This window comes from Haemorhous mexicanus, chromosome 8, assembly GCF_027477595.1.
Source record: "Haemorhous mexicanus isolate bHaeMex1 chromosome 8, bHaeMex1.pri, whole genome shotgun sequence".
Taxonomy (NCBI): domain Eukaryota; kingdom Metazoa; phylum Chordata; class Aves; order Passeriformes; family Fringillidae; genus Haemorhous; species Haemorhous mexicanus.
Genome location: NC_082348.1, coordinates 5,272,435 through 5,299,896, shown reverse-complemented (window position 1 = coordinate 5,299,896; position 27,462 = coordinate 5,272,435). Strand labels below are relative to the sequence as shown.

General features: G+C 42.7%; 1 protein-coding gene across 1 annotated transcript in view; it reads right to left on the bottom strand.

Annotated features, from left to right (window-relative positions):
- The window catches only part of LOC132330286 (von Willebrand factor D and EGF domain-containing protein-like), a 164,849-nt gene extending 137,881 nt beyond the window's left edge, over positions 1-26,968 (bottom strand). Inside the window, exon 1 of the mRNA XM_059852350.1 lies at positions 26,807-26,968. Within this exon, the coding sequence (XP_059708333.1) occupies positions 26,807-26,903 (97 nt within the window). The 5' untranslated portion in view covers positions 26,904-26,968. The remainder of the gene's footprint in view (positions 1-26,806) is intronic.
- Positions 26,969-27,462: the final 494 nt, after the last annotated feature.

The window sequence follows — 27,462 nt, the reverse complement described above, 5'->3', positions numbered from 1 at the left end:
TTTTTTTTTTTGTTTAGGGTCATCTCTGCTTTGGTTGCTCCACAGGTCTCTGCTTATTTACCAGGAGGAGTAGGACCATCAACAAAAATTGCAAGGTTCAGGAACCTACAAGGCCTTCAGCTATAAGATGCTTTTTGATGTAAAAGAAAATGCAACTCAGCTGAGTCTTCACCACATTTACAGCTGCTACCTATGCAACCTTTTAGGATGTAGTTACCATAATAAGAAAAACCATCTCCATAACTGTATATATGTAAAGCCCAATGCCTTTCTGTGGCCATCCAGCCTGAGCTGCAGGTACAGATCTGCATGTTCACAGGGGATTAGGGAGGCACAGGAACAAACAGGAGACAATTGTTGCCCCATATGGTGCACATTATTGGCAGCTGTGCTTTGATCAGGATCAGCCGTGCAGAAGGCAAACCTACTGATTTCTTCTCATTTACACTGAATTAGCTTTGATCACAGCGTTGGTTTGTGTGTTTTAAAGCTTCTGCTGTCTTAAAAATGTGCCTGTGTCCTCAGAAGAGAGGAAATGAGCAGAAATGAGCCCTGTCCCTCAGCAGCTGATGGGCTGTGGGAGGGTTTCCCATGCAGGAATGGGTTGGAATGGGGTGGGGATTTCTTCCACCACGGTCTACATGGTGTTTCTTACAGGAGGTATAGCACTGGCACTTTCTGTTCTCTAGAAAGAAAATAAAAGAAAATCAGATTTCCAGATGGAGCATTCTCAATGGGAACCACTCTGCTCCTCAGACACTGAGAATGCACTACAGTTTCTTCTCACCAGATGAGGTGAATCCTAGCAATTTTTTATTTCTGTGGAGCCATTTCCATGCTGAGCTTTTCATTCTACTCTTCCACCTCCTTCTTGCCTGATAACAAGAACATGCTTTTAGACTATAAAAGAAAGTTATACCTTTTAGTGAAATAGATGCTTTAAAAAATAGCATTACTGAACGGGAGGAGGAAGCAACCAGATCTCAGTTCTTTTGCTAGGGAATAATTCAACTGAAAATGTTATCTGTGCATCTCCATCCCTAGGTAAACAAGGCAGCATTTCAGGTTTTCTTCCATCTTTCTATCATCAAAACAAGACTCAGTTTTGCATTCTTACTTGGTAATTGGCTAATAAGTATAATTTTCATCCTGAGAAGATAGGCCAGTAACCAGTGCTCAGAAAAACCCTACAATATGACAATTGATCAATTCTTCATTAGACTTGATGCATTCAGGTTACCACAGTCATTTCTTTTGCAATTTGAGCTAAAAATAAAAAACAATCAGCAAAAATCTAGTCAAGCAATTTCAGATTGGAAAGCCATAACACAAATTGATGCACAAAGAACCAGCAGGCAATCAATTTATCATTTGCTACTTTATTCTTTAGCAATTTGCAGTCATTGCTGAGTTGCTTTTGAAACTTGTAAAATTTGATTATGTGAAACCTAGTGAGTGTCAGGCTTTGGTCATTTTGTGTTTTATGAGTTGTTTTATGACAAAAGGATGTAACCTCAAGCTGTGCCAGGGGAGGTTCAGGTTGGAAATCAGAAGCATTTATTCACTGAAAAGGTTGTTAAGCATTGGAATGGACTTCCCAGGGAAGTGGTGGAGTCACCACCCCTGGAGGTGTTCAAGAATTGACTGGATGTGGCTCTGGTCTAGTTGAAAAGGTGGTGTTTGGCCAGAGGTTGGACTCAATCATTGTAGAGGGTTTTCCAACCTTAATGAAGCTGTGATTCTGTGATTCTGTTCTAGGAGCTGGTTGGAGAGCAGAGGGTTTGTGCAGGTAGACCTGTCTGGCATCTGCTGGTATCCTGCACAGGCACACAAGCTAAGTCTTAGCCTGGAACTCCTGGCAGCAATCTTTCTGTAGTTTCCTGCAATTAACCCTGCTCAGAGAAGGTTTAGATGCCCCTAAAACTTCAAAAGCCACTTTGAAAGCCAGTGTGGACCTACAACTGCAAACAGTGCAGGAGGCAGCTGAGGTTCCTTGTGCAGGAGTGGCTGCTGCCTCTCCCACTATGTCCCCAGGGTGGGTGGGGTAGCACAGAGCTGTGATGATGGTTTTCACCCTGGGGTTTGAATAACTCACCTGCCAGCCCATGAGCAAGGAGGGGTTTGCCTGTGGCAGACTGAGGAGTGGTGGTGCAGCCCTTACACCTCTCACATTCACCCACAGAGCACCTTCTCTTTTATTAGCCCCCACAGTGCTCATCTTTTGCACTCAGCAGTGAGGACCTCACTAGCCCTGATGATGAACTGAGTTGTATAAATGCTGCTTGCAAGCAGCAGGAATGCTCTGGGAGGCACTGGGTGTGTTTGGAGCACAGGCAGCAGAACAGGCCCAGCAGAAGGCAAAAAAAATCAGGTGAGAGGAGCAGGGTGACTTGGGGACATTTTCTGCTGGGTTTGAGCTTCATGGGCAGATTTGGAGCTGGCTGATTTTCCCTGACTTCAAACCATGACTGCGATGTGCTGGGGCAATGGCCTGAGCATTTGGCTGTTTCATGTAGATCCCCTCCCTCTGAAACCACTGTCTTTCCTGTAGTTTTGTTAACAACTCAAATATAAATATAAATAAGAACGCTCTAACTTTGCCAACTTCCAATGCTGTTTCCCTTCTTTGAATTTTTCTTTTCTTTGAGTTTTACTTTTCACTGATGCATTCTCAATTCTGTTTATAAAATGCATATTTTCTTGAAGAAAACCTACAGGTCTAATACCAAAATGCTTCCTTGCTGGACTCATTCTCACCCCATGTCACTTAAGCAAGCTTGCCCTTTGTGCCATGGACTGCAGCTCTCTGTGATGATCTCTCAGCTCTCCCTCCACCATCCTTGTGGGTTCCTTCCAACTCAGGCTACTCTAGGATTCTATTTTTAACCCACAAAGGCTTTAAAATGTGGTGTGGAAGGAAACCCAGGGTCCAAATTTGCTATGAAGATCTCTGCTAGATATTCCTTAACCTCTCATTGCTCCTCAGTCATGCCACAGTGACACTGTAGGCTAAAGTTCCATTTCATCCTTTCTATTATATGCTGAAATAAATGTCTGGTGCAAAGCAAGGCACTCAAATCTAGGTTATTCCCTTACAGAACATGTAGATTCAGCAGCATGGCTTGATATTAATAACATCTGGATGGCTAAATCCCTGCAAAGTGGGGTAAAAGTTTGCTCCTAGGGATCCAGCAAACACACTTAAACCACTGAATTATCTTAATTCTAAAATAGCCCCCCAGCAGCACCACAGGGCCAGGATACACTCATGGCTTATTTTGCTGTATCTGGAATTTTGAGGCTGTTCCAGACACATGAGGGCACACTGAAAAGCAGAGTTGGACAAACATGTGAAGACTTGAGGGATAAAAGGATTAACAGATGCTAATGTTCTGCATTTTTCTGCTGCAATAATATAAGCACAGACAGCTCCCAGAGCAAAGCAGAAAGTGAAGGATTGCATGTAGGAGGGACAGAAAGACATGGCTATCATGGGGTGCTGCTGGAAATTTTGAAAAAAGGCAACTGTTGAACAGATGTTACCAGCATACAGAAGATTTAGTGTGAATTGCAGATGATTTGCAATTCACTGGTCCACTGAGGAAAAGTTACTTTTTTCCATCTAAAGTAAAATCCTTACAATTTCCCAGAGAAATAAAATCTTTAAAATCACAAAGAATGATTGATAATATTGAAATTCAAGCTAAACCCCTCTTCAGCTTAAAATGAAACATTTTGGAAGCAGGAAGCATTGAGGCATTTGGTTTGCAAAGACATTGAAAGGAAAGAAAAAAAAATTAAAGTTTCAGAAAAATATAGCTTTTTTTCTCTAGGCTAAAGAGCTTGTCAGATTCAGAATGAAATTATGGTGGGGAAAAGTGTCACTGGTGCCATTTGAACCCCTGTTAACCCAAAACACTCTCCCAAGGATGCTCACAGGGTTGGGTTTGCTCCAAGGAGAATTATCCCTGTGGTTTTGTTTTCCTTATCTCCACTTCCTTCAATCACATGAAATGCTTTGTAGGATCAGCTTTTATTTATTTATTTATTTATTTATTTATTTATTTATTTATTCATTCATTCATTTTAATTCTGGCTGTGAGACAGCCAGGTCCAAAATGCAAATCCCCTCAAGTAAGGATGTCTAATTCTAATTTATCTCCCACACAGTACAAGCACCTAAATGAATACCTCCCCTAGATACTCCTGCAAGATTTTTACAGATTTCTTCAACAGCACCACACTCTTCACCCACCCTGAGGGACAGCTGCCCTTACCACCATTTTGGACCTTTTGGGTTGCAGTTCTTCATGGTCCCAATGAAAATGTGATGGCTGACCTGCCACTGGGCTCTCAGTCACTGCCAGGGGTAAGGCAGGGCAGGCCAGGCTCCAGTGGCCACCAGCACCAGTTAATTTCTGTGTTTCTCTCAAGCTCAATTCTTGCTATTTGTTGCTTATTCATCATGACTCCTGGCTGCAGAGAGCACATCAAAGTGGAATTTTTCTCTTTAATCAGGGACCAAAAACATTATCACTCTGATCATAGGGTTGCAGTCTCCATATTTTCTTCTCAGACCTGTTCTTGGAATGTGTCCCATCATTGAAAATCCTCTTCTAAGGCAGGACAAATTACCTTTTCTCCTTCAAGGCAAACCTTTTCTTGGGAGACAGACCTTGTGGGTACATGCCAAGAATGACATAGATTTTTATACAGATTAAATCCTATTTGCAATAATGATTTGCAGTATTTTCACATCACCAAAGTCCTTTCCAAGATTTCTTACAACAGCAGGTTATTTTGGTGATTACATGAGAAATGACAGTCCAGCTCTTTGCAAAAGCCTCTGCAAATAGTCATTAAGCTAAATCTCCTTTCCTCTGAGAGTGGGATGTAAAGAACTGACATGTCATCCTATGGGTGTGCACATGAAATATGCAGAAGAGACAGTTTTTCACCCTTTTTCAAAGATAGGTGCATAACAACTATATTATATAGTTATTATATATCTATGGTAGCTAAAATAAGAGCTGATGTTTTCCTGCCAGATCAAACAGAAGCTGGACCTGTTAACAAACAATGTCAAGATTAAACAGAATAAACAGAACAATTAATCACTTCTTCTGGCCCAAGTAAAATTAACACCTCAGCTGAGTTAGCACCTCTCACACTGAGAGGGGAGTGAAATCCCTGTCCACAAAGCAAAACCTTGCCAGAAGGAGAAAGAGAGGGATGCTTTGGGGACAGACTGCCTGGCCCTGCTGTCCTGAGCAGCAAGGACCCACAGGACACTTGGGCACTGCAATGGAAGGTCAAAGCAAACAGGGCAGGAAAGGACTGGGGAAGGTCATTCAGTGTCCCTGCATCCAACAGCAGCCCCAGGGATTGTCCCACCCCAGATAACCTCTGTGAAATGGGTGTGTGCTCTTAGCAGAGAGCTTGTTTGGGGTCATTTGGGGTTTTTTGGGTTGTTTTGGCAAAGCACTTATCTCTCTGAGCAGCTCCCAGTGCTGGAGCTGTGCTCCTCAGGGGGAATATCTCAGGTCCCTCTGAGGAGAGCATTCCAAGCATTCCCCTGCTGCTCAACATCAAGGGGGGGCTTCTTCACACCCCTGTCTGTTTAGGGCTTGGCATGGATTTCCTGAGCTTGTTTTACACTCTCCCTGCTAACAACTTGCCCCTGAGTGGATTCAGCAGCAAGTAAATAGAGTGAGATACTATATGTTAATTGCAGCATGCTTTTTGCCTGATAAAAGTGAAAAGTATAAGCTCTTGGGGAGATTATTGCATATAAATGGGCTAAGGCAATGGCATGGAGAATCTAGCCAAGCAGCAGCTCCACCATTAAGATTTTATCTAAATGATCCAATGTTGTGAAGGAAGAAAAAAGCAGCAGAAGGCTGGGTAGCAAGATCAAACTACCTAAAAATCTGATTTCTGCTCATGCAGAGGTTTTGAATGTTGAGGTTTTTAGTATGTCTCAGAGGTGCTCAGGCTGTGGTGGTGCATCAGAACAGTTAATCTCTTGCTGGGGTGACTGTGAACATCTTGCCAGAGCAAACAAATATAAGTGGCAAGGGAAAGGATGTTGTTCCTTGACGCAGTTGTTCTCCTGACACTTCACACTGTGAAATACACTCCAATTTCCCAACAGAAAGAAACTGATATTATGAAGAATAAGATTGACTGAAATGGATGGCAGAGTTTAAAAAATATTAGCTAATATTGATGTTTTGGAGGGAAAAAATGACTCCAGGAATGCTGGCCCGAGGAGGTGATGGATGGGGCTGCCACGGGGGCTGTGTCATGCTGGATAAGTCACTCCAGCCGTGTCAGAGGTGATCATTACTCCTGTGCTCCTTGTTTTCTGGGTGCCTGACTGACGACCCTGATATGCAGAAATACGAGGCACTTAAAGTTAGCTGCCTCTGGAATCTTGGGCTTGGAGCAGGCTGGGAGCTTTCTGATGAAAATCTTTTTTTCTCCTCTGTTGGAAAATGTTGGCTAGCCACAGCTGAGGTTTTCACAGAGTGTGTTTCTCCATTGAAGTTCTTGTTGTGTGATTTTTAGTACAGAATTGCTGGAGGGCAAAAAGGGAAAAAAGAAAAGGGAGAAAGCTCTGCACTTTGGCATAATCAAAGCACATGAGAAAATACAAAATGAGGGGCCTGGGCTCTGCTCTGGGTCTGCCTGAGCAAACCTTCCCAAATTAATGTCACTGTCTCCTGGGCTGGTAGCTACTAGGGGGTTGTGGATGTGGGGAAAAGGGGAGGAGAAAAGGATCTTTCTCCCTTTCCCTCTCTTTCTGTGTGCTTTTACTAAACATTTCAAAAGAATTTGTTTCATTGCAGTGTGAAAGAGTGGAAAAAAAGTCTCTGTGCTTTTCATGAAAGGGAAGAGCAGCTCTGTGCCTGGCTCTGCTTTGGGCAGCCCTGGGTTCTGGGGTCAGACACCTCAGCAGATGGGACACACACAGCCCCATCTCCCTGTCTCTGCTATTACAAATTAACAAAAACAATTAACTTCTTGTCCTGGGGATGTTGGTGAAGGTAGGATAGCCCACACCTCACACTTGCCTCTTACTAGACCAGTGATGCTGTAAGGAAAGAGAATTGGCTCACATGCTGCAATTGGCTCTTAATAATCCAGCTTTTTCCTTATTTCCCTGTTTTCTGAGGGAGGATTTAAGGTTGCTAAGCCATGCACCTGTGGGGTTTCCCTGCTCCCTTCCAGCTCCAGGTGAAGGAGTTTTGTGAACAGCGATCTCCCAGGCAAGGTGTCTCACCACTTAAATCATGGCTGACCCTATTCCAGCCCTGCTCAGGCTGCTCTCCCTCTTTCTCCACCATCTGTGGCCATGAGGAATAGCCAGCTGTTGTCTCTCTGCTCCACATGTAAGAAGAATAACCACAGCCCCTTCCAGTGCTCCCTTCTCTGAGGTAAGCTCATTTCCTTTTCACTTTCTTTCCAGGTCACATTTCCAGGTCCCTTGTTAGCATTGCAGCTCGCTTTCTGAACTGCCTCTAATTTGTCCAGCTTTGTTTCAGTAGGATGATGAAAATTGGTCACAGTAGTCCAGCTGTGGCCTCTCAAATCCGTGTGCACAGGTCTAATGAGTTGCTGTGTTTTATGGGCATTGTGCTCAGTAACAAATTCCAGTCTTAATTTTTCCTAATGACTCTGAAAGTTGCAAATCATTAGGAGGAACCTGCATGGAAGGCAGTCTGGCTGGTTTGTAGCATCTCAGACCATCCTTTTTTTCACTTTTTCTTGTTAAGCACTGAATTTTTGCCTCTGTTTTTGCCCTTTGGATGTCAGACGTTCTGCGTTCATTTCTGAAGGCAACTTTTGTTTCTAATGATTTGGTTTTTTACTCATGGTGGTATGCCCATTTTTAGCTCTTTCTTTCATTTTTGTGCCTTGTGTTCTTATTAAGGGCTTGAAATAAACTGCTAAATATCTGATTGTAATGAAATGTCTCTGAGAAAAACGAAGCAAAAAAAGATTTTGAATGCATTTATGTTCCCTTTCTATTACCTGCTCTTTTTCCCTCTTAATGGATCTGCACTACTTCCCTTTGCCTTTAACATTGATATTATTTTGCCTTCACCCTACAAAGGCTATGAAAGTAAATTAATGACTGCAAATTAAGTACCCAGTTAGGCTTTTTTCCTCTTTATTATACTGTCTGGAAAGAAATGGCATTTCCAAGATGGGTTTTGCTACTTTGAGCAATGCATGCATTAAAGCCACGTGCTCACAATAAGAGTGACACGAAATACTGGCTCACTGCTCTGCAGTGGAGTGTCATCTGTCCTGGGAGCTGCAGGAAGCACCAGTCCTCCAGAAATCAGGGCTTGGTGATGCCACAGGGGCTGGGTCACCATTTACAGGCACCAGGAGCAAAGTGCAGAGGCACAATTTGGGGTTGCAGCTGCACATTTGGGCTTTCCTGGTTGGTGAGAACTTCCCTCTGTGACTTTGTGTGTTCATAGATGGAAGAGGAAATATTTGTTCTGCCCTGGTAGTGTCCTGTCAGCTTCTTCAGGGTGAAGGAGTTTTGTGAACAATGATCTCCCAGGCAAGGTGTCTCACCACTTAAATCATGGCTGACCCTATTCCAGCCCTGCTCAGGCTGCTCTCCCTTTTCCTCCACCATCTGTGGCCATGAGGAACAGCCAGCTGCTGCCCTGGTAGTGTCCTGTCAGCTTCCTCAGGGCACTGAGTGCCTCCTGGCCTTGGAAAGAGTTGGGTCTTTCCCTCCTGCCTGGGATTGTACCTCCATCTGTCACTGTTCCATGCTTACCCACTGGAAAAGGACAGAATAATGAATATACACACATATACAATGATGAGCACCTGCCTTTGTAGCCATTTCCACTGCTGAGGTGTGTGGTGGGTGTCTGATTGTGCCAGGCAGGGCTGGTTCCATGTCTCACGTGAGCCCCTGTTCTGTGACTTGTATCTGCACTGCTCTACCCAGAGGCAACAATTAAAGTGAACTGTGTTGCCTCTGAAGTGACCAAGGTTTCCTGCAATAAGGCTGTTCTTACCTGGTGACCTGCAGCAAAATTAAGACCTTATTTTCTGCTGGAGAGGTGTGAACAACCACCAGAGTGAGTCCAGACTTGACCTTGCTTTCCTCTCAAATACATTTTTTTTTTTATTCTCTTGTCCAATCTGGCTGCTGGGGATTTTACTCACAGGCTGTCATCTGACCTTTCTGCCCATGACTGTAAAATTAATTAAACATGCCTCTCTCCATGCCTGCTCACTAAACAGACTGTCCATTCCAGCACTAGAGAGTACAGAGCTCCCACCAATATTAACAGGAAACATCTGAATACAGGGCATGGCAATTCTGCACTCTGCCTGCTGTACAAACCAGCTCACTGCACATCCTCTCCATGTCCCATATGTGTAGCCTCTTGTCTCCTGTGTCCTTTTGACTTAATTTTAGTTTGCCCTCTGCTTTCCCCTCCATGACTGTGTTATACATGGGCAGTTGGCCGTGTGACTTCATCGTATTGGTCTCCTCCTGCTGTTTTACCTCAATCATCTCCAACCTTTCTCCACTGAACTGACAAAGGGACTTTCTCCCGTGCCATGGAAAACATGAGCTAAACCAATATGACAGAGCTGGGGTTCTGCATGCATAATTTCAATAGCATCCCGTGTAACCAGCCACCGGGCTGAGCTCTTTCTAATGAAATCACCCTTGTTATCAGCCTGTTCTCATTCAGTTCCCACAGAAGGATTGCTCACAGCATGAGTCATGCCAGGCATTTCAGTCTCTCTCTCAGGAAAACAGTGAAGATAATAAAAAGGGGTAAAAGCAGAAAAAACCATTTGGAAATACAACACTTAGGAGCAGTGATGCTGCTGATAATGTTCAGCCATTTTGCAGAACATTAAGAAAAAGAAAACCCAATCAAATGCCAAAAGTGACATTTTATTCATTGATATTTTGTTTTTTTAAAGTTATTTCTGGGCTTACTTGCATCATTGTGCAACTCTAAAGTACCATCTTTTTTTCCATTTTAAGGTTTTCTGCTCTCAGAACTCTGTTCTCCACAGAATAATAGAAAGCTCAGCAGGGCAGGAAAAGGCACTCATTTAATCGTGTGAGGCTGGGGCTGAGCCCCCTGCCATGGCTCCAGTGAGGGGGTGCTGAGGGCTGAAATGTGCCCTCCTGCTGCCATCCTTAGGGAGCAGGGTGAACACTGGCTGGCTGGGGAGGTGCTTTCTGACCTCAGTCCTCTCCTGTCCGAGCAAGGAAGGATCACACCACACACAAGTGTGCACTGAGCTCATCTGCTGTTGGGGTTTTTTGCATACGTTTTCCTCCAAAAAATACTTTTTTGTTTTTTTTTCTTTTTTGCAAAGTCAGTTGGTGATATCTACATCATTATGAAGCTTTCCTGGCACTGCATCTGCTGATTGATGGCTGTGAAAATGCAACATATTTCATTTTCTTTTCCTAGACGTGAAGCCAGCTGCTAATGGTTTTCCCAGGGTGAAGCTGGCAGCTGCAGGATCAGGTCTGGGGCTCTGAAATGTACATTTGCAGGAGAGCCACCTGGGCTTTTGGCTGTTTCATCAGTGGTCATTACTGCTTGTGGAAAAGGATCTGAGCAGAGTGGGTGCTGAGCCTGGCTGTAAATTCTGGGGTTTGATTTGGGAAACCACAGCCATTGGAGTGGGGTGGAGGCAAGCTCATTGATCTCAAAATCTTTCTGTCTGCAATTAAAACTTCCATCTCCTGTTTCCAGAACCATATTGAGCCCCATGCTTTAACAGCTCACATTTATTTACTCTTATTCATCTGCCTCTTCAAGTCAAATACAGAAACTAATGCATAAGTAGGACCCTTTTTATGTTAATTGTGAGTGCTTGCTGAGGACTGAAGTGTGAATGCCAGAGCATCATTAAGATGAAACTGTGGCTCTCTGCAGACACCAGACAGCAATAAGTAATCTTCTCCTTCAGCTCTGGGATAAAATTATTATCTAATTCACTCTAGAAAGAGGTGTTTTATTTCAACATGTCTCTATTTTGACTGACTTGCCTGCATTTAATGCACAGCAAGGGACAAGGGACTTGTGGTGGTCTCCAAGGCCATCTGGGCTATGGGATTGTTGTTCTGCTGCTTCAGAATCCCTCTTTGACTATGAAAAAAAAGGGTGGGATTGGTCCCTCCTAGACGTGTGGGTGGCATGTTCTTCTGGGAGGTGGAGGCAGGCAAACTACAGGGGCTTTGGTGGTGCTGGCTGTTGCTCCCTAAGCTGGATAGGCAGGGATTCTTACCTTTCTAGAGAAAGATAGACTCACCTGGATGCCTGGGGGGGAAAAAAATAAAATAAAGTAGAGCTGTGAAGAGATTCCCCATCAGTTTTGTAAGCTGCTGCCAGGCAAGGAGCAGGAGGATCTGCATTTGCATTTCGTGGAGTGTTTCACAGCCACTTAAATGGGGAAGAACAAAGCAGGAATGATTGCTTGTGCTGCAGTTTCTGAGAGCAGCAAGAGGATTTCATAATCACACAAAATCACACAAGCACAAATTTTGCATTGCTGGCCCCTGACAGAAAACTGACCTTGGCAAACACTTGAACAGCCTTAAACGGGAGAAATAGGTTCTATAAGCAGAAATACTGTAAATCAGAAGCTTGCTTCCAGGTAGGAAAGTCCTGTTTGCTTGATTTCCAATCTAATTGATCAAGAAAAAGCATTTATAATTGTTGAGTGGTTGAGAAGTGGGCCCAGAGTGTGCATCCTTTTCTCCTGTGAGGCTCTGTTGAATTCTCTCTCCTCAGTGAGTGTCACAGAGGCTTTAGATAAGGAACCTGTGAAGAACAGCTGAGCAGTGACAGCTATTATCCTAAAGACTGATATTTACTGGATTCCTGCTTTCTGCCCTTCTAGCTGAGTCACAGAATTTCCTTTGTTGCTGCACATTCATTTCCCCCTTCCTCCAGCAAATACCATTGAACTGAGCAGGCACATGTCTTATCCACAGCTATCCAGAATCATCTCCAAAAACCCTTCTAAGTCCTGCTCACATACAAAAGAGCCTTGAACACTCCCAGGGCAGAGCAGTACATTAGCAAGCCTGAGGATTAACAATAGAATTGGGTCAATACAAAAGGGCTGTGCTACCTGATCACAAGGTGACTGTTCCCACTGCAGTGTGAAAAGCTGCTCTCAGTGCTGGAAATGCAGTAGAGCAACAGTTAAATTAGTGCCACTGTACAGAACTCATTTGGATCCCTGCCTGCTTGTTCTGATTTGCACAAGCAGTGGGAAAGGCTATTAGGATAATCAGGAGAATGAAGAGCTTGCTTTTAAAGTATAGGTTGAAATTAATTTGCCTAGCCTAGCAAAAGGGAAAGCGAGGATGCATTTTGTGTTGCTGATATGTGCATAGCAGGGAGGGGAGCTTGGGCTAGGGGAGAATGTGGTGAGAACATCTGCTTTCAGAGCAACATCTGTGAGCATAGTTGAGGTGGAAAATAGGGAATTTCTTTCTTTTGAAAGGTAAAGATCTAGGTGATTTGAGCAAAATATTTTTTTCCAAGATGTCTATATTTAGTCTGACTTTCCTCTCTAGCAAGGGACTTGACCTGAGCAAGAGCCATGGCATGGTTGGTTCAGGAGGGGCTTCTGTCCCATCACTGAGGGAGCTCTGTGTGCTGGCATTGGCCAAATCCTCACTTTTCTCTGTCTCAGAACATGGGTGTGACCAAAACAAGTCCTCTGCGTGGCAGGCAAAAAACCAGAGATAGCCCCAGCCACACTGACTGGGAAAGCAGGTCTCTCCTACCATCCTCTTTCTCTTGTGGATGTAATGCCTGAAAAACTTGCTGGAGACCAAAAATGACCATGATGCAAGAATCTCTCCCCTCACCCCCAGGTTACTTGGGTATATTTAATGAAAGGAAAATGTCTGCCTATTGCTGCAGACACTGAAGCTGGAAGATTCTGGATCAGGGGATCAGAGAGCTCTGAAAGTTTTGAAAATATATTCTTGCCCTCACCCACTGCGGATTTGATTGAATGCTTACCAACCATGTTATTGTTTACAATATTTCACTCTTCTGATGCAACAACTCTGAAACCTGTTATCTATTTTGTTATTTTATCATCAATTATTGAATTCTTGTTGGGGGAGGTTTATACATTCACCATCTTATCATAAATATCCTGGAATATAAAAATATCCGATTTTTACACTCTTCCTATGAATAAATTAAGTTGGATTTATGAGGCTTATGGCCTGTTCTTCCTCTGTTCTTTGGAGGGCTTTGTGAATGTGCAATGAGAGCTCTTATTTCTTATTATGGAATTTTATAGTCACCATGTAACTGGGTTAATATAAGAAGTATAAATAAGGGTATGCATTTGCCTGTGAGATATTTGAATATGGAGAAGAGTATCTGAAGTTCAGAAAATATGAACTGAAGCACAGACTGTATATCTTACTCTGTAAATAGGAAGAGAAACTGTTTCAAGTGCTGAAAAAAGAATGGAGTGTGTGGGAATTGTCCCCTAGGAAAGGTAAAAAAGCCATTGGATTTTTTTTTTTGTTTAAGCCCTCATGCACTACTTTCCAACTACATTTTAGCAACAGCCTCAGATGCTGCAGTTGCTCCCTCTCACCTGCTGGTCTCCTGCACAGACTTTCCCAAAGTGAAAGGAAAGGCACTGAGAGCAAGAGAAGCTGGAAAGGATTAACAGCCAGGGTGCTTTGCCTTCCAATAGTTCCTCTTTGGTCTACAGGAACTTGGGTGATGTTAGTCCGTGCAGCCTGAGACCCAGACAATAACCCCAATAACCCCCAATAATCTACTTTTAAAAGAAAAAATATAAATAAAGACACACAAAATGCTCTTTTTATTAAAGAACACAGGCTAAATCCTGTGATTCTCTCTCTTGTGCCTGAGCAAAAATTATCCTCGTTCATCCCTGCTCTGTGCTGCTGTCCTTGCCATAGCTGAATGCTCCTTTAGCAGCATCAGCTCCAGAAGGATGCAGGCCATGTCCATGCACACAAAGGAGGGGATGGGGATGGAGCCAGCACAGCTGTGCCTGAAGAGACAGCAGCTGGAGAGCACTGGGGTGGCCTCCAAAAGAGACAACAGCTGGAAAACAAACACAGTTATTTTAAAGGAGGCACAGACAAGCTGGCTTAAGTGAGAGGAGCAGGTGCTGGGTCTGGAGAGAGGAGATGGCCTGGGAAAGGAGCAGAATGGGAGATGGGAAGGAGAAAAGAGTTTGTGCTTCACACAGGTTGGGGGAAAAGCCATTCTAGCAGCTCTGCAGCCTCTGGGCTGTAGCAGTAAAAGGCCGTGGGGAAGGGGCTTGGCACAAGTGGCATTTTTGGTTTCCCTTCAGAGCAGACAGTCGGGGAAAGCCAGCCTGAGGCTGCTGCTCCCAAAGGGCTCTCAGCCTCCCTGGGCAGATTTCCTTCTGCTGCCAGCAGGATTGGCTCTGGCTGTCTGTAGGAATGGCACAGCCACAAGTTCAGGGACAGGCTGGCTGTAAAGCTCAGAGTGTTGGAGTAGGGCTTCACTGCTCTTTGTGCAGTACTATAGATGAGAACCTTTGTACTCCTTTCACTGCTAAAAACCCATTTTCCTTTAGCCCTAAAAGTGAGAGTGCAACAGGTATTCTAAGCATAATGGGCACTTTATTCAAAGGTTAAAAATCACTCTGCTCTAAAGGAAAATGGTGATTTCCCACTGTGCCTCAGTGCTGTACCCATCTTTGCTGCTCTGGGGTGTCAGAGGGAGAGCCAGGCAATCGTGCTGTGCTCTGCTTTGCTGTGGAATCCAGTCAGATTAATGAATCTGGGGTCCCTCGAGATTTGCATAATTTATATCCATGACTTGCTGTTTAAAGTGTTTTACAAAGTCAGGAAATAAATTGTAGGTTTTATAAAAATATCATAATTAAAAATTGACTTGTACTAAATATTGGCTCCAGGAACGTGTATGAAGTTCAAGTATGATGGATTGTTTTGCTCACTGAAAACTATAAAAAACCAGGAGAGACTTATGATGATAAAAAGTACTTTTTTTAGGTGGTTACATTATCAATCTTTATATTGAGCCAAATGCTGCTTGCATTTCTTCTGTGCATATTTTATTGACTTCATTGTGACCCATTGGGGAAGGACAGAAATGTTTGTATTACAGTGAAGAAATATTGTCACATACAAAATCAAACTGTGTTCTTTAACCAAATATAAAATTTCAGTAGACAGAAATGTCTTTAATATGACTTAATCACTCCAGATTCTGGCAACCTGCAATAAATTTTCTGCTATAAAAACAGAAGGGGAATTTTCTTGCCTCCCTTTGCATTAGTAATACAGATATCAAGATGATGAATGTTATTTTTTCAATAGGTTGATTCAGGAGAAAAAAATGTAAAACTATGCAAAGGGGAGTCTGTGACATGTAAGGCTGATCTCAATGTTTTTTTAATGAAAATGAGTTTGAGGACAGCTGTTACAATGAAAAAATGAGCCAAACTCTGTTCACTGTGTGGCTGTTCTGTTCCCAGTAAAAATCAGTGGAGCTGGACAGGACCAACAGCCTTGAATTTCACATGGTATTGCATGTTAAATAACACCAGTTTAAAATTAGGCACACTCTTCTATTTTCATGTGCTACCAAACCAAGACTCAATTGTTTGGGCAGGGTACAGAGACATGCAAAAGAGCTGCTAAAAATGTAAAGTTCCACCTTGCTGCTACGATTAAGTTTTTTACAGAAAGGGTGACAAAGTTCTGGAATTGTTTCCCTGAGGAGGTGGTGCAGTCCCCATCCCTGGGTGTGTTTAACAGAGCCTGGATGTGGCACTGGGTGCCAGGGGTTAGTTGAGGTGCTGGGGCTGGTTGAACTCGATAATCTTGAAGGTCTCTTCCAACCTGTTCAATTTGTGATTTAGAGATGAAGGATGAAATGCTTTCCTACCCTTTTCCCTTGGAAAAAGGGTGCTGGGAGAGACAAAATATCCAAGGAAAAGACTGAGCAGGAGCTGGAGAACAGCAGGTGGGATGAGGCAGGAAGGAAGCAGAGTGCCTGGACAGGGACTGGAGGCACAGCAGCCCCAAAACTTTCTGCTGGCGCTCCTCTCCCAGCCCTTGGCTTCAGCAGAGTGACTTGGGCACACAGATGTCTCCTGATTGAGCACTGGAATGGCTGCCCAGGGAGGTGGTGCAGTCCCCATCCCTGGGTGTGTTTAACAGAGCCTGGATGTGGCACTGGGTGCCAGGGGTTAGCTGAGGTGTCAGGGCTGGGTTGAACTCCACGATCTTGGAGGTCTCTTCCAGCCTGGTCATTCTGTGAGTTCTGTTTGTATGGGCCACAGGGTGAGCCTGCAGGGGCAGGGCAGGGCTGGCTGGAGACTCGTGCTCTCCCACCCAGCCCTTCCCTGGCATGCAGCAAGGAGCTCTCTCCTGCTGGATTTACTGCTCAGCAAGCTCTGCCTCAGTCATGGACCAGAATGGCCAGGCAAACAGGGAGAGAGGCAGCCATCCTTCTGGTGCACCCTCATGAAACCAGTTTGAAATCAGTTTTGATCTCTGTGTCAGATATCTGTGAAAATACAAATGAAATTTTTATCAATGGCTGCTTTTTCTCCTATTTTGCTGCCCAATTCTTGTTTTACCTCACCGAGAGCCCTGAGAGGAGCCAAAACAGGATGGGAGTTTCTTCAAATAACAACACTGAGATCACAAGGCAAATATGGGCAGAGCTGGGTAGAAACCTCTTGATGATAAGCACACCATGGAAGTGCTCCCTTAAACCCAGAAGACTGATTCTAGGCAGTGGCTGTCCCCCAGATGCTGTTCTGCTGCTTGGTGCTGTCTGTGACTGCCAGCTCACGTTCCTCCACAGCCCCACTTGGGTCTCAAATCAACAACCACACACTGATAAGTTTCCTGGGCCTTTATTTTCCAGTTCCCTGAATTATAGGCTAGTGGCAAAATCACACAGATAAAATCTTCCAGATGCCTTATCTGTGTTTCAGAAATAAATAACATGCTGGGTTTACTCTTGAACTCTCTCACAAAATACATCACTAGGGGTCACCAGAAAGAAGCAAAACTTTGTTATTTAACCTGGAATGCCTATGAATTTATACAGTGCTTTTCAGCTAATCTTTTAGAGAAGGTAATTTAGTCTTCAAAAAGCAAGACAAATTATTTTTCTACAGACAACAGGTATTTCCTGCTAATGAAAATGCCATTGTAGAAGGCTTGTATTAAAAAAAAGAGAGTGAAAAAAAGAAAAGCTTGTGTGCAATTCCTCACTCCCATAATTGCTCGCTGATACTGAATGGACACTGTGATTTGAAATTTTACTCCAAGCTGAAATAAGATGTTGCCTTTCTAGTTTGGTAACCTGTGTCAGAATACTGGCTAATTTAGCAGCCTGAATTTTAATTTTTCAGCTGGGCTTTAACCAAGCAGCAATGATTTAATTCTGATAAAAACTTACTGCAATATCTTTAAGTTCAAAATCATAGAAATAGAGATTACAGCTTTTCAGAACTTGTTCCAGCTCTTTGCTTGCTAATCTTAGAAAATATATCGTGTGAGGTGATGAGGGCTTTACCCAAGGACAGTCTGCTCAGGTCAGAAGATGGATATTTTGGGATATTTTGAGCAAAGATAACATGGGTGGAGTTCAGGGGAGATTTGAGAGAGAATGAAGAAAAGAACAATAAAATGATGCCAAGCCAAATTCTTGGTGCTGAACAAAGGCAAAGCTTACCTGTGGATTTTCAGCCAATGGTCAGTTTGGCTTTCACAAAAATTAAGAACAAGTGAAGGGATCAATCTCTTTTTAAAATAGAACTATTTCTGCATTTTCCCAATGGCCTGGTGCCTGTCACAGGAGAGGCCAGTGTTTGTAGGGCTGTTTGGATGTGCTGAGAACAGAGATCTGCCTGTGCACAGTCCGTGCTGCCATCAGGAACATTTATGCAAGTTCTCCCACGCTTTGTCTCGTTCTCCTTCAGTTTGGGTAGAAATGACATTCTTTCCTCCTCCCTCCTTGAACGTGGATATTTTACAGCTAATGAAAAAGCTCAGGAAATATAACTGTCCCTTGTATTGATTTTGCTTTTATGTAGTGCCTTTTCCCCAAATGGATGCCAGAAGGCACTCTTAAAATCAACCTATATAGAACAATAATTTCTACAGAATGGAAAAACATGGCAGCAGCTTAACAGAGCACTTTAGTGCTAGGCAACACTTTAGGAAATGAAGGTGGCTTTAAAAAGCAAGAATAAGCTCGTGGCCTTGAAGAAGTTATTGGAAATGAATAAAGAGCAAGATCAAGAGCAGCCTCTGTAATCCACAGCTGCCCACTCTGGATGCAGGGAATATATTTCCAGCCCCTTGCTCAGAGCCTCTGATATCAGGAAATGGGTGTTCCCAAGAATATCTTACAGGCTGAAAGGTTATTTAAGTTATGGGGGCTCTTAAGATGTCAGATTTCAGCTCATGTCACAAATAAGCCAAGAGCCCCCAGCCCTTCACACAGAAATTGCTCCAGTATATCCCTGTGTGCTGCACCTGCTGCCCCAGCTCCAGGACCCTTCCAGAAACTCCCAAATTAAGGAGTCCTGTCCCTTAAGCAAAATGATGCTCTTTGTAAAGTAGAAATTAGGTTCTCTTTATCCTTCTTTCTTCATGCAAAATACCTTGCTGCCTTATGCCTTCCCTTAGGCATACAACAAGAGGGGGTGCAGGATAGTCCATGGCTTTCTTTAGGCATAAAAGGACCTCTGATTAAAAAAAAGAAGTTGAAAATCGGTGTGCTAAAGCATTGCTTCCCAAGCACAAATGAACATAAATCACTCCTTTCTGCATTGCTGGGGACTCACAAACAAGTATCATTACTAAAATTGAAATTTATTGCCCCTTTTATTCAGCTTGTTCATTCTTCTAAAAAAAAAAAGTATGTTCTGCTTAGAGCTGGTAAGGAATTTTAAGTGTTGCTTATTTTACATGCTGTTAATGAAACTTTTTATAGAAATTTGAATGCAAATTTCATTGTTGGTGAAGGTTTTATGGTAGGAAAGGAAGAATTTGAAGGCTCATGCACTTGGGCATAGGTTTTGACCAAACCAACAGGTATTGATCAATTGATGATTAGTCCATCTACTCATCTAACTATGCCAGAACTGCTTTATTATTATTTTTTATATTAACATATATATATATTATGCTATAGAATGATTGAAGCTGCTGTCCATCACAGGTATTTCTACCTTTACTGGACACTTGGGAGACTGCCACCAAAGCCCTCATTTCAAGATGTGTTTAATTGCTAATAGAAAGTGAAGCAGCTCAGATAAGATCTTCTCTGTGGCATAATCGATGGAGAGCTCTGGGGGCACCTGTCTGTGACACAAGAGATTGATCCAGTTCCTGTATCCTAAAACACAACATCTTTCCTGTCAGCAGTGATCAACAAAGTATCACTTAACACTTTGGGCTTCTCCTGGCTCTGTCTCAGTGGAAAAATATTAACTTTTTTAAATGTTTGCAGTTGTGAAAGCAATCAGACAGAAGAAAAGCTCTCTGTGTGGGTCAGCAGTGGTTGCTCATGCTGAAGTAGGAGCTCTTTGGGCAGTCACGTAACCTGTGATGCAGATAATCACAGTGAGGAGCTGGGCTGTGACAGCAGAGATGGAATTCAGAGGCAAACCCCCCTTAATGGGTGGGTCTGTCATTTGTGAGGTTTGTTTTTTGTGGCTGCAGTTTTCCTCGCAGAATTGCTGTGAGAGTGGCAGGAAGCAGGGATGACCCTGGTGGCCAGAGGGATGCTCCCTGTGCTTAGGTGCCCTCGTGGCCACCTGTGCCACCTTCTTCAGCACTGCAGAGTTTCAGTTCCACACTCAGTTTAGCCCCATTGAAAACAACAGAAAGCTGTCTGCTAAGGGTCTTAAAAAACAAAACCTGATGCTACCACAAACCCCAGATTTTTTGTTTCCAGAGCTGATTGTTTTCCAGCTAATCAGGTACTTAGGGTTTCTGCCTCCAGCTTTTTTTCTGCCTTCTTCCAACACTTTTTTTGCCCTTGTGAGGGTTTCTGTGCCTTGGGAGCAGAGTGGGGCTGACCAAGGGCAGCTCTCCAGGTCCCCTCACATCCTTCCAGCACCTCGTGGGGGTGCTTGGTATTCTCAGGAGGAAAGCTGCAAGCTCAGATCCAAGAGAGAAGATGAAGCTGTTTGGAAACAGCAGATGGATAACGTTGTCAGAGGTGTATTAATGAGAGAAAGTGTCTCCACACCCATGCAGAGTAGAGGTAATAGCAAACAGAACAGGAAATCTTCATGGATAGCAGATTTTGGGAAGCAGCAGGAATAACTGTGGGGGATTTTCATGATTAAGAAATCAGTTATTGGGGAAAGGCAGAGAAGCAGTGAGGGACTGGGATGGGCAGTAAATAAATTTATGATTTATGTCAGAGCTGTTTGTACTGCCAGGCAGCAATCATGTCAGGAGGGGAAAAGAGCTGTGAAATTCCTCTGGGAGATGCTTGGGCTGTGCTGGGATTGCCTGCAGCCCCAGCTCAGCTGTCCTGAACTCATCAGTGCTGAGAGCCCAATGCCTTCACACCAGGGACAGGGGTTGAGTCAAACCTCATCCTCCCACATCCAGAACCTCCTCGTGGTCCCAGGCTGTGATCCCCAAGGGAATGGCAAAGCCTCCCTCCTCTGAGGGGCACAGATGAGCCCTGTGAGGGCAGATGCTGAGCCCACAGGTGATGGCACAGCCTGTCCTGCCCCTGAACCCACACCCAGGGAGGGGAGGGGGAGCCCAATGCATCTTTGCTCCAGCCTGGGAATGCTCTGAGGCACTCCTGCTTTCCCAGGGAATTTCTGCTGCATGATCAATTGAAAATACTGAACCTGGCAAAAGACTGAAAATTATCTGAAGCTGGAGGGTTTGTATATTTAACAATTGTGAGTAAGATTTTTTAAAGGATAATATGGGAGAAAAGAAGCCCAAATGCTCCAGGGAGTTTATGGGATGTGGGTGTCTGGCACTCACAAGACTCTTGGATGCAAAAACTTCTGGGCTAGCTAAGGGAAAAGGACAGATTTCTTAGACCTTTATTCTCTTTATACATGTTCAGAAAATCAAATATCCATGTATTTTAGCATTTGAATTGCAGGTACAGTGGGATAGGAAATAGCCTTCTCTTCATTTTCCTTCTATTTCTTGCAGAAGAAAACCAACAAATTAATTAGATTTCATCCTGTTTATGTCTTTGTTGCCAGCTTTAATCTTAACATCTAATAGAGAAAAACAGAGCAAATGGCTTTGTGAAGTTTTATACATTTTTTTCCTCGAGTCCATTAAGAACAGAGCTGATGATAAGGTAGCCTGAGTCAATCAAAGCATCTGTGCTGTGCTGTTGAGGGAGGCTGAGTCACAGACAACGGGTTTTCCAGCAAGCCCACAGCTTATTGTAAAGTAAATAATTGGGGGAAAGGGACAAAGAAGATTAAAGTAATTCTGAATCATGTTTGTGGATTGGTCTATCTGGTACCTGGACCAGATAACAAATAACACATCTGATGGATGCAGGGAAGGTCTAATATGCTAATTCTAAAGGAATTTTTAATTATTAAGTTATGACCAATGAAATATAGCTTAGGTGTTAAATAAGCCACTGCCTGAATTTTACCTTCCTTTGCTCTTCATACAGACCTGCAGGATATCAGTGAGATAAAATTCCATGCAAAGTTTGCATGATGGGTCAAACATCAGCAAAATACAATTTCAAATGGGGATGGGAAGGAAGAAAGTGTAGACATAAGACAGGCTCCTTCCTGTAAAGGAATTTTCTCATTCAGACCCCAAGGAATTTTTCATATTTACCATTAAACTCATTAGAGAGCTATTCAGGAACTTCTGAGAACCCTCTTGTCTTTGTATCATCTTCAGATTTATTTTTGTTCCACAGACTTTTGCCTTCTGAGACAAATTGAACATAAATTGATCAGCCATTTAAAAAGTGGAGAGGAAGTTAGCCTGGGGGATGTTGTGCCTCTTCTTATTAGAATGAGGAGGAGGAAAAGTTGGGGCACCTTCCAGTTTTGTATTCCAGATACCTATCAAGGAAGTTTTTCTATCTGTGGGCAAAAATAACATTTGGGCAAGTTCTCCCTTCCAGAGCCAGGTAGATAAAATTACAGAACTCAGAGGTGGAGGTTTTTTTGTTTGTTGTTTGTTTGGTTTTTGTTTTGTGTTTTTGTTTTGTTTTGTTTTTGGGAGTTTTCTTGTTTTGTTTTTTTTTAATGGCTTATTGGTAAACCACTGGGCTAAAAGAGTACTGGCTGCCAAGAAAATATTTGGTTGTATTTTGAGATCACTTAAGATTTTCTTTGGGTACCTCTCTTGCTCTTTTTGTTTGTTTTTGATAATCATGGCTAAGCTTCTATTAACCAAACTCATAGCAATTGTGTTTTGATAAAGTTGACCAGTATGTGCATATAAATGATGGGATGTGACTGGGATACCTGCTTTAAATGTAACTATTTCCCAAAGTTATGATGACAGAGGTTTCACAGACAGGGGGAAGAGCAGTGGCTACTGAAAAGATTAGCAAACACTGCAGGAGGGGGCATTTACTGAATCAGCCAGCACACAAAGCTGCCAAGGGACAGTTGAGTTGTAAAACACTTCAGCTACCACAGGAGATGCATTACATTATTGTGGTAAGCAGATAATTTGCTATCTAGCTTTTGGAAGCTGCTTTGTAGGAAAAAAAAAAAAAAAAGGGGGAATAAGCAAACTCATTCTCAATCAATGAATTAATATAAAACCAGCAAAAGGAGCAGAGCAGACTACTACAATCCCTCAGCTATATTAGGCAATCAATTTTTTTTTTCCCTTTCAATATGTGGAATATTCCCTGGTGGCTCCCTGTGGATGCCATGCAGTCTGAACACAGCAATCAAAGTAATAGACGTCAGAATAATCAAAATAAGATGTGTCAGAAAGAAGCACATGAGTACATGCTCTCATTAAGGAAATCTCCTAAGAGCTTAACGTAGAAAACTCTTCCCAGAAAAGCTGTACAAACAATTGCCTGCACTAACACATGGCTTTATTGCTGTTTCAGAGACTGATAAAAATATCCTTCAATCTAATCCGTGTTTTTTCAGATTTCACCATAAATAATCTCTACCTGAGGCAAAACACATAAAGTAGCTGTCACAGTGACATTAATAAAGGTCATAACTAAAGGCAGAATATACTACTTAAAAAAAAAAAAAAACCCTTCAAAATCATTAAACAAGCAAAGTGCTGCAAACCATGTTAAAGACAATATCCATTTCTGCAGAGGACTGGCAGTGTACAACACCAAACTTCCATCTGTTAGGTGACAAGACACTTCATCCAGCTAGTAAGTACCAAAAAAGTCAGCACAAATCTCCCAGGGAAACAAATTTTTAGACAAAATCAGTAATCTGGCTGCCTTGAGGACTTTCCCCAGAAAAAAAATTCAAAGAGATGCAGTACAAACCCAGTCCAAAATCAACAAAATGGTATTTCCACAATGTTCCCAGCCCTTTGAGGCAGCAAGATAAGGGCACAAAAAAAAAAAAAAAAAAAAAAAAAAAAAAAAAGAAAAAGAGAGAAAATCTATCTGGAGCAAAGAGCCTTTTCCAAACCTCAAATTATTTTAATAGGTTACAGAACTGGTCTAGGAAGAAGTAGGAACGACTAGAAAATAATTCTGTCTCTAATGAAGCTAATTCAGGATTAGTTTTCCCTTCTGCTCTCCTACTCTATTTGTATGATAAAGAACTTACATCACTTTGGAAGGTAAATGGATCATTTCTCATTGAAAACAATGGGAATTTGGGGGGAATTTCAAGTACTGGCCACCTCAAGCACATTAAGCAGACAAAAACCTACCAGAAATACTTTGTGTCCCCTCGAGTTTGTGTGTGGCCATTTGACTTAGGCTTTACAGGGAGGATGGCAAGGGGCTGAGTGTTTTTATTGCCCTCAAATTTACAGGTTTGGTGCCAGTTCTGAGCCGTGCCAGAGCTGATGGGGCTGGGTTGTGGCTCCTGGGATCCATCTCAGCCTCACCAGAGGGTTTTCCTCGTGACCTTGAGGCCCTGCAGGTGTCCATGCCATCAGGAAGGCAGAGGGATGGTGCTCCCTCTCTGCAGGGATCTGTCTTGTCAGGTCAGCAGCAAACACTGATTTGTCTCGGCTCCTATCGATTGCCAGGGGAGCTGGATGTGCACAATGCTTCTTCAGGTTTGGCATCCTGAGACAAAATAACTTTGAGGAACTGGGCCATTAGGGGAAACATTTTGGCCATGGATGCCCTACACTGTTATGAGCAGGGTCTAATAAATTGATTCTCAATTTTAGCACAGCACAGAGTAGTAAATAGCAGAAGCTCACAGTGAAATCGTGGGTTGCTTTTGGGTAGAACACAAAGCAAATTAGATACTCTGATTTTCATTTCACTCCTGTACAAAACAAGACCAGGACTCATGTAATTGCAAGATACACTGAGTGGTTTTTGCCTATTTCCATTTTGACTATTTTCCATACCTTGACTATTTCCATTTACTTTCTTAAATCAAATTAGACCACTTGGGTCACTGGAAACACACCATCTTTCCATGCTGGCTGTAGGCACCTCACCTTCCCCTGGCACCATCCTCTCTCTTCTCTTCTGGATACGCTCAAATTTCTTCTTGCGTGTTTCAGAGGGAAACCCACAGGAGTAAAATTGCAAACAATTAATTGTAGCTGAGTTTACTACATATGTAACACCTTGCAGTGAAGCCCTGGTGGATTTTGGGAGTTTCAAGGGTACCTTTGCAGGAAAATCACATCCAAATTAAAAAACTCTCTCAGTTGTGCATTATGAAAAGGCTCCAGAGGGGATGGGGAGAAATTCCTTTCCGCTGGTGATGTTACAAGCAACTATTTTAAGATAAATGTTTTTCTGCAAGATACCACTGTAAAAAAACTATTGCCTTTTTCTCTTGACTGACTTATTTACAGAATTTCATCTGAGAAAAGTCTGACAGGCTGTACTGTGTCAGGCCTCCCACATCTCTGATTCACTGAGTTGCTTTTGTACCTGATGCTTAGTCCTGTAATAGAGAGCAGCTATGGGTATTGTTGGTAACATTTTGTGTTTCTCAGTCATGGGATTTAATGTGAAAACCCCAAATATTGAGAATTCCCTCATTCACAGGGAGCTTCATTACCTCAAATAAGAGTGCAGAAGATTATAAAGTGCTTCTTTAGTCTTTAAATTACTTTTTCATCTTCTGTTTTTTAACAAAGCATTTGCAAAGAGCTCTTTGGTCAGGTCTTTCTTATTCATCATTAAATTCTTATGGGATGAGAAGCTTTATTAGAGTACAAAAGTAAACAGCATATGGCTCTGTTAATATCCTTGTAGTGTCACAACCCAATCTGTCGGCGTGTAAACTTTTTTTTGAGCAGTTTCATTTACTTCAAGTTCACTTTATGGAAAAAAAAACCACACTACAAGCCTGATGAATCCTTCTGCATCACCGAAGAGACAGCACAATACTTAATTCTTTTGTGTTCCCAGTGTAATAAGTATGCCCATGCATATTCCCTGCAGTAGGAAAAATAGAGTGGCACATACAGTTACTTAGTTACCTGGAGTTAAAAGGTCGTTTCCCCCTGATGAAAAGCCTGCTCTATCAGATAAGTCGCTGCTACACTCCAAAAGACTGGCAACCCTTCAAAAGGTTTCAGAAATTAAAGGCATTGTTTGAAGATAAAGGCGATAAGGTCATTTGCTTTGAGTTGAGTCCTGCAGAACTTTCTGGGTGACCCTTTGATATTCAAGTGAGGAGAGCTCCAAATTGTTTTATCTTCATAGAGCTAATGAGTGCTGGCTGACAGTCACTGCTAAGACCAGTTGGGACTCTGCTGGAATGAAATATTGTAAAATATTACAGCACATTTTCTTTAAGGGGGAGTGCCTTACAGAGTTTGCCAGGCTGAATCCATAATCACTACGCTCTTTGCTTTTCTCAGTTTCTTTTATTAACTCAGTTTTCACTCGCTGAATAATGTCTAACATGATTCTCAATGTATTTTTGTGTTCAATTAATAAAGCTGTATAAACAGGCCACATATGTGAAATCTATGTCCCTTTCAAACTCTCTGCTAGAGTGAAACAAGACTTGCATTTAATGTGTACAGTAGTAGAGAAATTACTCAAGAACTTTTTATTGCCAGAGGCTGTAGAGCTGTGTATGATTATTATATGTGTAATTAACTAATCTATAATGTTCCTCTGATATATGGTGTATATAATTCTTTCCTAGAGGAATAGAATGCTATTTTAAAGCCCTTTTTTTTTCTTTTATAGTTTGTTTCTTTTATTCCATTCATGGGAAAATGTTATGTATACTTCTTGAATAACTTGACTTTTTTGTTTCTAGTAGGAAGTAAGAATTTTCACAGGTTTTAATTTTATTTTGTTAAAAAAAAAAGTAGCAAAGGAAAGGGAATGTCCTGTAATGATCAATATACATCGTGTGCTTGGCTTTCACTGTGACCTTCTTCATTACTTTAGTTGTTTATTTTAACCTTACTTCCATCCTATTTCAGAGACTCTCTAGTAATAGCCCTCTGTCACTCTGACCCACATTCAAAAGTAAACGCAAACAAGATCATCCCAGTTTCCAGCACACATGAACTCTATCCCCCAGACGCCCACCAGGTAATTAAAAAGCACAAAATCCTTACCTGATGTGGCTGACTCAGCGCTAATGGCCAGCCAGGGAATCCAGCAGAGGCAGGCAGCAAGCTGGAGATGCAGGTGGGAAGGAAAGGGCTGCTGCATAGTGTCCAAGGCAGCTTTTATCCCTGCATCTGCAGTTGCTTACAAGCTAACTTTGAAGTCCTAAACTTTGCAGGAAAAGCCATCAGCCCGCCTGCCTGTTTCAAATTTTTTTTTTCCTCCCTGCCTTTCTTTTTTTTCTTTTCAATGCACTCTCTTGGAGAGGGCTAAATGTGTCATTAATCCCAGAATTTCCAGGAGGGAAGCCCTCCAGCCACACACAGTCACACACACACAGAGCACACGTGTCCCTGCAGCTGCTGTGGCTGCAGCTGCCTGGGTTTGTCCCTGGAGCTCCAGGACAGCCCGAGCCTCCCTGGGGGAGCTGATCCCAAAGGAACTGGGGCTAGGAACGTGCTGCTCCTCAGGGTTTGAGCCAGCACTGAGTGAAGATCACAGCAGTCACATCTGAGAAATGAGAGGTGCTTTTCAGTGTCACCACGGCAGCCAGAGTGACAGAATAGAGCACAGAAGAGAAGAATTCCATCACTCAGGTTGCTCTGGTTGCTCTGTCTTAGGATTTTAGCTTTTAGATTTATCATATATCTGTAATCCTGCAATC